The sequence below is a fragment of the Echiichthys vipera genome (genome assembly GCF_963691815.1).
Source record: "Echiichthys vipera genome assembly, chromosome: 20".
In the NCBI taxonomy this organism is placed as follows: Eukaryota; Metazoa; Chordata; class Actinopteri; order Perciformes; family Trachinidae; genus Echiichthys; species Echiichthys vipera.
The window spans coordinates 13,264,306-13,280,189 of record NC_139845.1 but is presented as its reverse complement, the minus strand read 5'-3'; the positions used below and the strand labels follow the sequence as shown (position 1 = coordinate 13,280,189).

The following is a 15,884-nucleotide window of genomic DNA, read 5'->3' as shown; positions in this document are numbered from 1 at the left end:
TTTATCGCGCACTGTGTCACACGGGGAGACTTCTTTGCGCATGGTGGATAAGCAGATAATATGCAGAGTGACGCGGAAGTCTTACCAGCAGTGAAGCGTCTGGGAAAATATGGTACAGGAATGAGAGTTTTCATTATCTGTGAAATGCATTAAAGTGTGAAATTAATTTCTGAATATCTGGAATTTGCTCAAAACATACTTTAAAGGTCCTACATTGTAAAAACTGATATTTTTATGTCTATTTTTTATTATGAAACAGGTCAAGGTGGCAAATGAATACTGTGAAAATATAAAAAATACCCTAATCCACAGAGAAATGCACAGAGCCCATATTCAGAAACCTTTAAATGAGCCATCAGGACTTCTTGACGTCACAGCTAAACTATATATAGGTAGAAAGTGCCACTACAGTGCAGTTACAGTCATTCCTCGGTTGCAATGACAGTGCAAAGAAGCAGAGAGCACAGATGCAGATGATCTGGAAATGCTGACCAATCAGAGAAGACTGTATTTTTTCAAGACGGGGCCTTAAAGACAGAGAGTGAATATAGGTATATTCAGACAGAGAGTATGACAAAAATAATGTGCTTTGTACATTAAAGCATGTAGACATGTTCTAGTAGAAGCCCAAAATACAAGTATGAAGCTGAAAATGAGCACAATATGTCACCTTTTGTGTGTTTTTATATTTTTTTAGGGTTGGGCATGTCTACAATTTTGCTTATTGCCATCCATCAAATGCTTTCAGGACTGTTCTTCTCATCAGTATAAGGAGATGGAAGCATATGTAAGTACACACAGCTGAGAGACACATCAAAACTCCCATGGACACATAATGATGCATACAGAACTACATTTCCACCCACTCCACGTTCTTGCAGATGTAGGAAATGAAGTCTATTTCGAAATCTATTTTTTTTTTCCGACGAAAGAAAGAAATGTTTTCCATTTCTCCAACTCAGCAGTGAAATATAATGAACTTCAATTACAGGCTGCACAATGAACAGGAACTCTATATACTATATGTGGGTGTAGAGTTAGCAAAAAAAATCGGACTTATTATCAGTTATCATAATTGAAAGGCCCTATATCAATAATTGTATGTTTTTTGTCATTACTTCACAAAAGAATCCCCTAATGTAGTAAAGTATCAAATGCACTACTTGTTGCACTCGCTTGTTTTAACCATCTGGTCATTTGTGTGTTACCGGATGGACTTAATATGTTCAACATGCTGTGGTAAAACAATACCTATAAAGGGGTTTACATAGGTACTGGTAAGTGCATTGAATTGGACATCATGTCAGTTTATAATATAGTGCTTTAAGTAACATGAGCAGGGGTGAAATTAACAATTTGCTATGAGAGTTTCACTTAATTACAATTCCTATTGGCAGACACTTAAATGAAAAACAATAAGCGACTCGTTAGACACAGGCAAAAATGAGAGGCTGGTTTTCGCTTCAAAGCCTGCTAAGGTTCAAAGAGTTGATTTATCTGATAATCGTCATGTAACTCTATTGAAACTTTCTAAGATTATATCCTTAAAGAATGTCATAATTCTGACCTTTTTTGCTACAAGTTCCTTGAAATAACGGTATTACCTTTTTATAGCACTCTCCAAATCCAAGAACAAAGAAGCGCTGAAGGGTGTCATCTCACACAATTGCCAACAAGGATTATGACCTTTTCCAGTTACACTTACTGCATACTGACCAGAGCATTCATTTGAGGTATGAATTCTTAAAACACCATTGGGGGCCTCGTCTCCACTCCACCTAGTTGTGAGGCATTCAAGAATGTAACTTCCCATTGGCAGAATATACGTGTCACTTGAATTAAGAAACATTCCTAACGACTAAACAGAGTAGGAGTTCAGTGTTGTTTTGCATTACTGGGGTGTGTGTGTGTGTGTGTGTGTGTGTGTGTGTGTGTGTGTGTGTGTGTGTGTGTGTGTGTGTGTGTGTGTGTGTGTGTGTGTGTGTGTGTGTGTGTGTGTGTGTGTGTGTGTGTGTGTGTGTGTGTGTGTGCTTGACTAGGTGAATGAGAGGCTAAAATCGTAAAGAGCTTTTTATAGAAGCACTATATAAATGTAGTTAATTCCCTGAAATTGAACATGCTGTTCTTCTGGAGTTAGTTCTATAAGGGTATTTGGGGTATTTTTAAGCTTTAAAAAGGAGGAGATGAAATAAAGAAGAAAATGCACACAGTATAAATGCAGCTGCAAAAAATGCAAATATACTTTCACAATATCTGAAATTAGACACTAAAAACAGTAGAAATCTTACAAATGGACTAAAAACATTCCTGTCAACAAATAGAAAGTTGACTATGACGCTAGATGGATAGCAGATAGAACATGGGTAAAAAATTAGGTACAGGTAGATTTTATACACCTTTTGCATCCTTTAATGAACATTTACAGTGGATGTAAGGCCAGTTAGTATTTAGTTTAATATCAAATAGTGAAGCTAAAAAAAGTACAAAATTATCAACATTTTTAACAAATACTTAATGTTGTAAAAGACCAAAAAAAGAAATTTTAGAGTTGTTTTTCTTTTATTGAAGAAAAGCAAGGAAAGGGAAATATTTCAAATCTCCAATGCCCCACTATTGCAGAATCAAACACATACTCACTTTGTTCGCATTTGGTGCGTTGTCAAGTGATATTGGGCCCATAAAACACTGCAAATATACACACATCATACACGTAATTGTTTACACTAACTCAGCATCAACAAACACATTCAACAAGGTGTAAATTTCACTCATTTCCTAAATTCAGCGGCTCCTAATTTAGAGTTTGGAACCGGATCATGGGGTTGCAAAAATAATTTAAGGGGCCATGAGACATAACAGGGGAGGAATAAGGTGGACAAAACACATTTCCACTGCATCAGAGTATATCGATTGCTTTATACTTTACTTAATCTAATAAGCAGAACCAGAATGCTTTATTGTCATTGCATGTGTCACATACAACAAAATGACGGTACATATTTTAAAAGTATGTGAATGTTTGAAGTTCTTTTAAATGCAGAGACACCCTCATGTTGCATGTGACACATGCAATGACAGTGAGGCATTCTGATTCTGATTCTGATTAATCTTTTTAAACAGATATCTGACCCTAACCCTAACCCTATATGACTGCATTTGGTATCAGCAGCTTTCTGTTTTTTCCTGGTATTTTGAGTAGTAGTATTAACGCACTAAGCCTGAGCAGACTTTGATTGCATGCAGGTAAACAGTCCATGTGGAGAGTAGTAGAGGTGCAGTTAAATTGGCCGAAATACAATCTCCGAACCCGTTGGCGATTGTCTGACAACAATTTTGCTTTTTATTAGTTTAAAAAAAAAAAGAAATCTGCATTACTTAGCAGATATCTGTAGAAATGTTGTCTCTCAACTCCAACTCCATTCTCAAGTTGCTAATCACGCTTTAAACACACAGAAGAGGAGTCTTGGCCTGGATATCTGCTGGCTATACCACAACCCCAGAAATAATGGCCGATAGCTCGAGGGGCTAAATTTTCAACAGACAGAGAGCCGATGGGTATCAAAATTGTTTTCCTCATCATTAAAAAATAACCATGTAAACATAAAGAAAACTCTTTGGTTGAACTGGTTATAACCAGCAGACATAAACGTTGGGAACCACAGCACTAAACTAACTTACGGCCGAGCCACATATCTTCCATTAACAGTGCTTAGCAGCTGCCTCGCAGGAACTACAGCAGGAGTTGCTGAAACAGCACACACACACACATAAATAACAGATGATTTAATTTCATTATAAATGTCATTTATGTTCTGTTTTAGACAAAGAAAGGTAATATTCTGTCCACAGAAACGAAACAGAAACTGAATGTGTTTAATCCAAATATCTGCATCATAAACAAAGATGCTGTCTAAAATGTTGGTGAAAGTGCTGATATGATGTCAGTATGGCTGTCAAAAGGCTATTCACCGTCTCTTTTTTTCTGCGAACCATGCACATGCCTTGCAAAAAGATAGACGAGACCTTGAATCTCAAGTCATGCTGCTCAGGCGGGATGCGTGGCTGCTCCAACCTTGTAACATGGGCATCGGGGGGAAAAAAAAAACAGGTTCGGCAAGATGTGTGGCCTAGTTGTAATTAGAAACGGCAAATATAAACACACACAACCAAACACACAAACTCTGAGTGCTGTGTGTAGCTTTTTGTTAAATTGCACCCATTTTTGTAGCTTCAAAGCTTCACAATAGTTTCCCCGGCCTAAATAAACATTATAAAGATAGTGAAAGTATAACAATTCATTTGACAGTGATGCTACACACAGCAGTTTTTACCACCTTTCCTTCTCTCTTACCTGGCCTATCCCACCATTCCCTTGTTTGACGTCACTCGATGTTTCTTCCACTTATAAAACCAGCAGCACAATGAAAACACGTAGAGTGCAAAGAATGCTGGAAAATCATACAGGAAAACGATAAAGAAGAATCCAGCCAGTAAGAGTGTGCAAATTAGAAGTCTGGTGATGTGACTGAGGATGTATAACATACTCCACAATACAACACTATCAGACTCTTTTAACTTGTCAGAGGAAGAACTCAGACGTTTGAGAGATGGGTGGACTGACTGATTAGAACTTTCCCTGTGGGTGACTACACAGTCCTCTGCTTGTCTTCCCGTCTCTTTCCAGGTAACTGATCCTTCTTTTATTTGAGGGTAGTTTTCCCGATCCTCTGGAGAGCTTTGTGCTGATTCCGTCAAGGACGGCCTACTCTGTGCAGCTAAAACGGGGAGATCTTGACTGAGATGAGCACTTGAATTCAAATCTGTCTGTGATTCTGAGAGAAAGTGAGTATGTTCTGCTATGGTGAGCGACCGACTCTCTTTTTGTGGACTTTGCTTAAGGCCTTGACAGAGACTTAAATTTGGGTCTGTTGGTAGTTCTGTCAAGGAAAATACACTTGAATCAAAAGCATCATTAAAGTCTTTCTCATAAAGAAGATGGCAATCTTGTGTATTAGCAAGTACATCTGACAACTCTCCCCCCATTCCACCAACAATATCTGTGTCTCCAAAAGAGGCCTGTTGCTCCCGACCGAACACCTCTTCCCAAATCCCCCTGACCAAATCTTCTACAAATCTTTCTATGAACATCTCCTCCAAACCTGAATCCATCACTTCAAGTGCTGCAGTAGTTTCTGCTTTAATAGGGTCTTCTGTTCCCTTTGACAATTTCTTATATTCAACACATGGAGAGCTCTTGACTTCTGCTAACAACTTTTGCTCTTTCAATTCAGCTGGTGCGTTCTTCCTTTCCCCCTGAGGGTTCTCCCCATTACCTAACAACTCCCTCAGCACTTCTATTTTCAGCTTTCCAATACTCACCCTCACATCTTTGTCTCCCTTACTCATATCTCCCTCTGTTCTTTCCGGCGTCTCAGGTTCATGTTGAAGTTCTGTTGAAGTGTCTTTCTTTGCAACGTTCTTCTCTGCCCTAACCTCTTCTGGGCTCATTTCATTGCCTGCATCCTCCTTTTGACCCTTCTTATCGTCCTGAGAATGAGTCCATCTCATTCCTACCATCTCTTCTGGGTCAGGGTTGCATTTATCTGTTGGAAAAGGTCTGAATACATCATGGTCAGCCTGGAAGACCTTTTTCATTTCCCTCGATTCCACTGCGAGCTTCTGCGAGACCTCTTCCTGTGTTGAGTCCCCCTCCTCTTTTTGAATGCACACCTCTTCCCCTGCTTTGATTGGCCTTAACTGTTTATTATGTATTTCTGAAATTACTGAAGTGTTTCCCTTCTGCCATGATGAACTAAGTTGTAAAGCATTGTCATTATGTCTCTTATTTAATACCTGATTAGTTCCCACTTCTTCACCAATTAGTCTCTGAGTTTCATCGCCTTTTGTACAATTGGAAGGTTCCACCTCCTCCATTTCAAATGCTTCCAAGTCTTTGTTAGTTGATGCAACATCTTTTCCCTCTGAATCTTCCAATTTGAATTTACTTGCCGTTATTCTGCTCTGCTCGAAACTTTCCTCAGACGTTTCGCTTGGATTGGTTTCTTCTGCATTTGTCTGTGCAAGTCTCATTTCAATTTCTTTGCTCTCATGGGAGATTTCACACTCTTCTTTTCCTGTTTCCTGTGGCTTAAATATCTCCTCATCTGTACATACTTTATTTTCCACACAGTTATTCTTGATCCCTTTCACCAGTCCTTGTCCAGATTTAGAAAAGACAAAACTCTCCCCATCCTTTGTCCCCTTTCTGATTGTCCCCCTAAATGCCAGCGTGTCATCCATGACATTGTGTGTGGTACCTGTAACCTCCCCTTCCCTGCTGGAAGAAAGACCCTCATCCAGACTTGCTTCCTGTGAGATCCTATCTACAGCAGTGGCATTCTGAGACTCCGGCATTGCTGTCATGTCTGTTGTCTCCGACTCCCCTGAGCTTGTTACTAAGTCATACGTGTGTGGTGTGAAGAGCTCATCTCTTCCTATTCCTTCTGCGCTTCCCATTATTCCTTCTCTTTCTTTCTCGATGATCACATGCTTGTGACACTCCTCTGAACTGTCAACAGAGCCCTCGGACACAGGCACTGCCCGCTTGAGGCAAATTTCCTGCGGAATATCTTTTACAGAGTTCATCTGTGAGAAGTCTTGTGTTACTGTGTTGTCATTACTTGGGGTGCTGACACATGCCTCTACTGGCTGGTCTTCAGTGTTCAAGGCAACATTAGCCAATGATATTTTGCAAGTGTCTGAGAGCAGGTGACATTCAGCTGACGTGTGTGCACGTAAGGTGGTAGGTGTATCCGCGCCCACCTGAAATTCAAGCTCTTGACTGCTTTCTGCATGTTGGGTATTTGGCTCTTTAACATTTGAGGGAGACACTGAAGCTGCTGTCTGCAGCCATTCTGACTCTGGAACACCAGAATGGTCCGTATGGCTCGACCCGTTAAGAAATGCCTGCCACGCATCACACACCGAGGTTTCTTTATCAGCGGTATGATCTGTACTATTACGAAGCGTCTCCCACATATCATTGACAGGAGTTGTATCTTCTATTTTTTGCCCTGACACTCCTGACAAGGTCATTTTACCTCTTCCAGTCCAGATGTCATCCATCTCAGCAGCCCCCCATTGATGAGCTCTATCACTGTTCCAGTCCAGTGTAAGCAGAGGAATCTGGTGGTAGGTGAGCACCCGTGGGCTCTCGTTGGATTGTTTCTTTTGGCGTTTATGGAGAAAGCTGGCAGAGTCCCACCGCGGAGTTGGCAAAGGCTGGGAAACTTTTTGGCCATTGACTGAGTCATGTGAATAAGCCTTTGGTACTTGCTGCCTCTTTTGGGAGAGGTAGTCATGCACACGTGCCAAACGTGCTGCTCTCTGTCTGCTTTTGCTATCCACCTGTCACAAAGTTCAAAGGTCAAGCCAAGTGTTAATGCTTGAACTACTTGAACTATAACCAGACGCTACCAGTTGCGTTAATCGTTAAGGTCATCAGCCACTGTACTTTTAAATCCTCATACTAGTTTGATAACAAAAATGAATGCAGTGGCCCCACTCATTGAGTATTCTTTGATATGTAACATTAATGTGATGATGCAATAAGTTGCAAAACTGCTCCATCCTCAGCACATGGGCCTATTTTTGTTTAGATCATCAACTTTACTGCACCTTTTACAAGCGCATTGCATTTATTATTAATAGTTTGCACATTTCAGACCATGCTCTCAAGTGTCACGTTAGCTGACTTTCTAATTCCTCCTGGGGCACCCACTGAGCCCTGTGCAGTATGAAATACATGCTCTGCTCACCTTTTTTACCTATGCAGACAGTACACACATACTTGATCACTACATATATTAAATGACTAGCACTGGTTGATACTTGTTTTGTCGTAAGCAGTTTAACCTCACCAAAGGTTTGTGTTCTTCATGGTAAAGTAATGATGGTAGATATGTGATGTCCATTCTGTTAGCCTTCTCTGCTTTATGTGCAGCCTCTGATTCTGCAAAAAAAAAGCAAAATAAGAGAAGGGTCAAAATTCTCTTGCACGCATTATACATGGACTTAATTCATGTACGTATAGGCATGCGCACACATCTCCTGATTTATCTATTTTGCACCTCCTTGTCTATTACTCCTCTGTCCTCCAGCCTGTGACCTAGAAATCAATCTCAGTGCCGGGTGTAAAGGAGGTTTGCCAGAGGAGATATGAGCGAGTGTACACATGTGCATCCTTGACACAAGCCTTTTTTACACCTGTGACGAATAAAAGAAGCGTGACACAGCAAACCGTGGCAACTATGACAAACGTCATATTTAATTGACATTCATCTTTAAAATGATTTGTGAAATGCCTTTTGCGTCGGGACTACGATGCAAGGAGAGGAGGCGAGGAAAGCAATCAAGGATGTAAAAAACTGAGAAATGAGAATGAAGTATACACACCTGCAGCAGCTGTTGATGTGTTAATGGTTGCCCTGGTCTTTTCCTCCGCACTTCCCTTTCTGTGGTTCAAAATTAAGTAGGAATAACATTACATAAGCTCACAGATATGTTTTACATTTAATAAACCACATTCTGTATTGGTGTTGTGTTTTTTAGTGTTATAGTAGGTTGTATTTTGAGTGGCTTCATTCCAGAACATGATTTGTGAGATGGTCAAACCATTCCAGCTTTTCGAATTATAGTGCCACCCACATTGGAACCCTTTCCACTAACTGTCATGTCTTATAATGTCTCAAGGCTAGGGTTGGGTATCGTTTAAAAAGTAAACTATAAAGTGATACAGATACCAAGAGAGTACCCATCATGTAAATGGAAGCACCTCGGTACTCTGAACTGCCAACTCTGTAGGCACACTGAGCTCAACTTCACCTCACCACAGACCGTATGGGTTGTAGCCGCTGTGGTAGTGGGCCAAGCACATATTAAATTATCCATTTTCCTAATTCTGGGCACTAAATGTGGATATCGTTTAACTGGAGAAGTTTCGATACTACTTGGTACTGGGTTATTTTACTTTGTCCAATTCTCCCTTATCAATAGTGCATCTCTTTATTGTGTCTAAACATCTAAAAGATTGGGCCGGAGCTTTCACATAGTCTATGTATTTTATCATTATACACATACAGTATACCTGTGCAAGCAGCCTTTGAAACTGAAACTATTTGAATGTTTGTAAAAAAAAATGTATTTGTTGTAATGTTTTTGTCTTCTGTATTATCTCATCTTCATAACTTCTATACTGCAGCAAGTCAGACCAGTACATGCATAAATACATAATTAGGAATTATTCTTCCTATAAAGCAGAAAAGCGAGATGTAAATTGGGGTCAACGAGGATAAAGTAAGCATATCTGTCTTTCGTAGCCATGTTGAGATGTCATGGAAACCTGGACAGACACCTGGCCTTAAATGGGATATATGGGTTCTGCAGTCCAAATATCCATTACAAGAAAAGTTACATAACAGCTTACTGTAAGCACACAATTGCCTGGTCAGCTTCCACTTATTGTTTAAATAGACCCACTGTGTCAAATTTCCAACCACAGCAAATTAGAGTTTTGATTTCTTGTTTGTGGTTGATTTGTGCCAGGCGGTCACAGCAAACACTTGTAATAGCTATGACACGTTTGCACTGAAAGATCCAAATAACCTTTATTTAATATAATTATTGATTACTGTGCAATGACGTATATTGTAGCAAGTGTGATGTGACCTCCTTCAGCAGAGGTGTGTTTAAAAAAAGATTCAGCATAAGGTTCTCTCACCTTTTAGCTTTGAGACAGCTCCTCTTGCTCCTGTAGCTGCTACTCTCCTCTTGCACTTGAGGCCCATGCTCCTTTACATGACCTTTCTGGTAGCAGAACAGCACATAGTTCATTTCCTGGTTATTAGCCCAAAAAGTGCCCACTGAAGTTTCATAACGCAGACAGACCTCCACTCTAGTCCCCTCTCTCTCAGAGGGAGGTACCAGAGTATACGTAAATGTAAACCTATCTGTTTTCTTATCACTGGATCCGGGCACGTATTCCGCCAACAAGTCAAAGTAGCTTGTCCAGCGATCCAGGGTAATCCGGGCATAAACAGACTTACTGTAGCAGAGGTTGACCACCCTGATGATGCCACGGAGTGTAGTGGTTCCTGGGAGGAGCTCTATGCTTTCAAGCTCAACCATCTGTGCCTGGAGCCTCTGGTCCAGCTCCTCTGGAGACGAGGGAACTGTAAACAGACAGGACATGTTGAACTCAACCAAGGGATGTGCCGCCTCACTCTCAGGGGGATGGCTAACTTCTGACTCTGTTACTTCAACATTGTCAAACTCCTTGACCGACACCAGGTTGAGGCCGAATGCATCGGCGAATGACACCTTCCTCCGAATGACCTGGGGAGGTTCCGGTTCAGAGTCCTCATCCGTTTCCTCGTCCGTCGTGGTGGAACCCACTGGAGACGAGGCCTCAATTTCTCCCTCTTCCTGCTCCCTGTTTTTTTCACTTTCCTCCTCCAGGATCACACCATCCTCTTCCAAGGGTTGGACGTTCAGACCCTCCATAATGTGCGGTGGTCTGAGAGGCATCTGTCTGCCTGTTCCTGCCGTCTGTCTGGCTTGGAGGGTGGCAGAGACCAGAGTGCCCCTAGCCTGGCTGCAGTGATACTGTAGAAGGGAGAGGAGGACGTGACTTGACAGATGGAGTTTGGTTACAGCTGAACATTTTGAGTCTGAGCCAGGCCTATTAATAGGACACATATAACTAGACCACGGCCGGCCAGTTATCCTCTCAGTTATCCTCGCACAATATGTTTGCTAGTTACAAAATAAATAAAGGGGAATAAAGCTTTCATGAAAACCAGTGTATAAACAGGTGCATGTTTGATGTATATTGATGGGTGTTCTATATTTTGCTCCTTCAAATGGGAAAATATTCCAAAACATAATAATGACATGGCTGAGATGGGAGTTTTGATGTGTGTTATGGTATGATGGATACAATTTCCCCCTGGGATTATTAAAGTATTTCTGATCCTGTTTGTGATACAGTGTCTGGTCATGGTGGCCGGTGATAACAGGGACTGTGATGTAAACATGATATATCATTGTATGACCATGTGATCTTATATTTGCATGTATTTCTCCTCAACTAGACAGCTTGATGCCAGATGGAGATGGTGCTTCTACTACTACCATTTGCTAACAATATTCATTAGCTTGAACAATTTGTTTTATTTGCTGTTACTGAATATTAAATAAAAATGCAGTTGCTCCTCCACTATGCTCCAGACTGAAATATATCAGCTATTGATTGTATAGAATGTAATGCCAATGCAGTTGTTGATGTCTGAATGTATTGCTTATCTATTTGCTGATCCCTTAACTTTTCCTCTAGTGACATCATCAGGTCAAAATTTGAATTTGTCCATCATCTTCAGATGTACTTTATGTTTAAAGTAAATTTATAATTCCAATATGGCATTTCCATGGCCTGGGAAAGTGAAATCAATATGTGTGAACATAGTTACTTTTTCTCAAAGCCAGAAACCAGAGAAGTAAGTCTCAAATGTGGGATGTCATCAAGTGTAAAGTCTGAACTGCTCCACAGGCAACGAATGGGAGACTGTTTTTGTTTGTTTTCTTTTTTTAATACCCTTCTGAGATTTAATCTATTGTAGTGTTGTCAGTTCTGAAACTGAAAATGTTCCCATATACTCAGAAGATTCCCCTGAGTGCCCTCACTGTCATCTATAACATCTTTCACAACTCATTGTCTACGGAGCAGCTCCACACTTCATACTTGTTGACATTACAGATTTGAGTTTTAGCACTCTAGTTTTTGGGTTTGGGAGAGAGTTGTTCATATTTACTCTTTTATTTACCTGTCTTGTATGTATGGACTTTGAAACTGCTTTGTTTGCCTTTAATGCTAATTAGTCATTGTTAACGTGTTAAGATGCTAAACTAAGATTGTGAATATGGTACTGTAAACATCAGCATGTCACCATTGCATTGTAGCATGCTGATGTTAGCACTGTGGCCAGATGATGGTGCTCTTCAATATATGACTATTTTAATATGCATTCTTTTTAATTCACAAACAGAAATGTTCTAAATCACTTCTTACGTTTTCACCTTTTCTCCTAGAACTCTACTACTTAAATATCAACTTAAATTACTCGGTTTATTAAACAACATTAAAATAATACGCTTTTGAAAAACAGTAGAACTTTTTTCTCTGAAACCTGAATATGTTTATACTTGTGTGTATGCGTACTCCTGTTTTTTTAAATTGTATTTCTATGTAATTGTTCTGAATTCATGTTCTGCAAATGTGTTTGTATCATGCATATTTGATCTGTTTGTGTGGCTTTTATTTAAATTAATTTAGTTTGTAAATTAAATTAACCTTAGTGTTTATCTTAGCAATTAGCTTAAACTACAGCTGTGCCTGTGTTCAGCATCATAAAGCCGTTAGTGTAGCTGTTGACAACTCAAGTTACTGTACCCACTGTACACATCATCTGTCACATATAATCAGTTGCACACGAGAGCTGCTGTCAATCATTGACTATCCTTATCTAAGAAGTTACTCTCGTTCAGATAAATCGTGCAGCAGGATGATGCAGTGAGTAATCCTGCAGTTAAAGGGCCACAACAACTTGTACTAAACAAGTAATAAAGTGTGCAGGAAAATGTCACTTGACCTGCTGCAGAGGACATTTTATGAAGCTGATTCTGACCTCTGACCTCCATGTGCAGACTAAAAAAAAAAGAGAACTTCCTTGTTGAGATCAATAATGTCTCATATTATTATTAGTTCTGATACTGTGCTTGAAAGGCCTCTGTGTTAAGCGCGTATTGGCATCTGCATTGAGTATCTACAGATCCTCTCATATCATCATAATGCCATTTCCATCAGGTTCACTGCATCTAACAACTGACTGAAGATTACTCTGTTATTTGTAGCAAATAGAGTTTGTGTGTGCCAGAGTCTCTGATAGGAAGTTCAACTAATTCTCGATGTGCAGTGTAGCTATCACCCCAAACACCAGTATATCTTGTAAACAGACATCAATGCTGGTTATACAATCCTTCACGGGCAGGTGAACAGGCTTTTGTCCTCAAAAAGGACCCTTTGTTTTACATTATGAAGCCAAGGAGGTTCTCTTTTTTATTTTAATTGTAGCTTTGGTCTTTATAGTATCAGAAATTCTCATCTACAGTCAATACAGAATGCCTACAAAAACATTATTCAGCAGCTACCATTGACACAAAATATGCTTGAGTTATTCTGTTTTAAGTGTTCACATTTAGAATGGAAGCAGAAATAATATCAGTAACAACTTAATCCAAAATAACTGTACAGCAACTGTAGTAATAACAAAAATGACAGCGGACAACTTGTATGTCAAATGTATATCAGTAGATGGCACTATGTGATCAGTGTAAAATACATGTCAGATTACACCTTAGCCAAATTAATTTGCATTTTCAGTTCACTTATTTTGCAATAATGAGTTTCAAGTGCACACGCAGTGTTTGAGAGAAAAAAATGAACATAGAGGGAAAGAGAAAAATAAGAAAACCCCATGCTTTATTTACAGTTCATTGTCTCATGTACCTTGGACAGACTCTTGACCAGTAGGTGGCAGCATACCACCACAATTGCGTCGCACTTGTTTTCCCTTCCCATCCTCATCACTTCCCAGATGCTGTTGCCTCCTACTTTTTTATTTGCTGGATTTTTTTAAAATAGCACTTAGAATCTGTAACACAAACACAAACACAACAATCCAACAGGCCCAATTATTGCATGTTCGCCAATATCATATGTCTGTTCCATATGTTCAACTACAACAATAAACACATTTTTTAATCACATCAAATAGAAATTTAACTGACTTTTTCTCTAAAGCTAGGCCAATTTAAGGACATTTTGGATAAAGTGGATATACTGTAGGCTATAACTGTGCAGCATATTCCGTGCATGACCACCAATGCAGCACAATAGTTTTACGTGTATTGGGAAAGCATAACCGTATAGTAATATTATGAACATAAATAACGAATACGGAGTATTTTGTGTTTTTAGTCAATATAAAAGGATCGCAATACAATATTTGCGAAGACACCGACTGCGCGTATCTTTCATTTGAAAAAAAAAACAACAAATATCCAAATCCAAATCCATGCATAAGGCACATTTTCACATTTTTAATAACAAATGTAGTATTTAAAGTGTTGACAGTAGAGATAATAAGACAACATGCAGTTGTCGCGTCTCTTACATTTAAACCCCCCAGTTCTTCCAGTTGATAATAATCTGGTCATTCATTTCTTGACCGTGAACGCCTCAGCGGTTTGGAGAAAAAAAAGAAGAAACGAAAGACGACACAGAATAATAAGCCATAGACTGTGGTCTATACCTACTCTGTAAAGTGTCCCGAGGTAACTTTTGTTATGATTAGGTACTGTAAATACAATTTAATTGAAATGAATTGAAATAAAGCAGTGTCTTTTAACCACTGCTCAGTGGAGGACTGGCTTCGGATACTATTTAATTAATAAATACTCTAAATTACCCTTTGAAGGTGTGACAGTATAAAGAAGAAAAATTCCTTCAGGCAAACAGTGCACCTATCTTCCTTTTGTAATAAACTATTTAGCTGTGTTTTCATTAGATAGCATAACGACGTAGTGTAAACTTGTGTTGACATATTAACATTTAAATATGTAATGCGTAAAATGATAATAATAATTTGTAGGAAATTACCCATAAGTGTACTTGTATGATACAATTCCAGACGGCCATTATAAGTTTATTTCCCCTGCAAAGTGATTAATAAGGTCTGTAATGTAAAATGTGGACTATTTAGAAATGAAATCTTATTTAAAATGTGGGACCAAAAATACCATGAATGATGTTGAGCTACATTCCACATACATGTAATCCCTCGTGATTCATTTTCACAAAAAATACATATTTCTTTTAAACGCAGAACAGTAAGAGTCTTATATAATGTGTGAGCAGCGTAGTTCACTGAACAAATATAACAGGGGCAAAGCACACAACTTCCTATAAGAACACCGTAAAGGTTAGAAAGTAAAACAATAACGTTTTGTTCAATACGAGGTCGCCATGGCGAAAGATACCGCAGAAGAAATAAAGGTAGAAGTTCGTGTTGAAATATTACAGGAACATTGGTTGTTTGTTATCATGTAGTTCCCACTTGTGTGTGTTTTTGCACTAACGCTTATCTTCTTTTGTGTTCTCCTTCATATGAACACAAGTTTCTCGGATAGAGCAACTTATCTTTTGGTCGGAAGGACCGTCCCGTTACTGGAGGACGGTGACCGCTTCACTCCCCCCCACAACAATGCATGCATACCAGGGGGAAGCTTCTTAACACACGACGCTCAAACCTCCGATACGAGCGGCCGCTAATGGCGAAACACCACACCGTGAAACGTTTGAAAAAGGGGAAACAAACTTTTTAAAAATACTTTTTGTTGACATAGCAGGTGGCCCTGACTGACGTCACACGGGGTCGCAGTACGCCCAAAAATAACAACACACCTCCGCGCACAAGCAAGTGCCTCCCCTGGGGGGGTTTCTAGTCCCAAATACACTAGCTTGCTGGGATACAGCTTGATGTGTGTTTGAATCGTAAGGAGAAAAAAACAAGCCGCGTCTTTCCTCGCATTGCGCGTCATTCAAACAGGACTCAGTGTACTGCTTTTCCCTCTGTTGCATTAGTAATAACAGCGGCGTTGACGGGAGACAGCAGGAGAGAGTGTGTGTGTGTGTCTCCGACAGCGGTGCCCAGCGGAGGAATATTTGAGCTTTTTTTATTTACTCTGCAGCTTGTTGTTCATTTTCTCTG

The 15,884-nt window shown here is 39.7% G+C and overlaps 1 protein-coding gene across 1 annotated transcript; it reads right to left on the bottom strand.

Moving 5' to 3' along the window:
* Nucleotides 1-2,540: 2,540 nt before the first annotated feature.
* Nucleotides 2,541-10,622, bottom strand: ppp1r3aa (protein phosphatase 1, regulatory subunit 3Aa). Its single transcript, XM_083934893.1, has 4 exons — nucleotides 9,779-10,622; nucleotides 8,455-8,513; nucleotides 7,920-8,011; nucleotides 2,541-7,407 (listed from the first exon to the last, which is right to left on the bottom strand). Exons 1-4 carry the CDS (start codon nucleotides 10,582-10,584, stop codon nucleotides 4,357-4,359), a joined length of 4,008 nt encoding a protein of 1,335 aa, XP_083791019.1. The 5' UTR covers nucleotides 10,585-10,622; the 3' UTR covers nucleotides 2,541-4,356.
* Nucleotides 10,623-15,884: the final 5,262 nt, after the last annotated feature.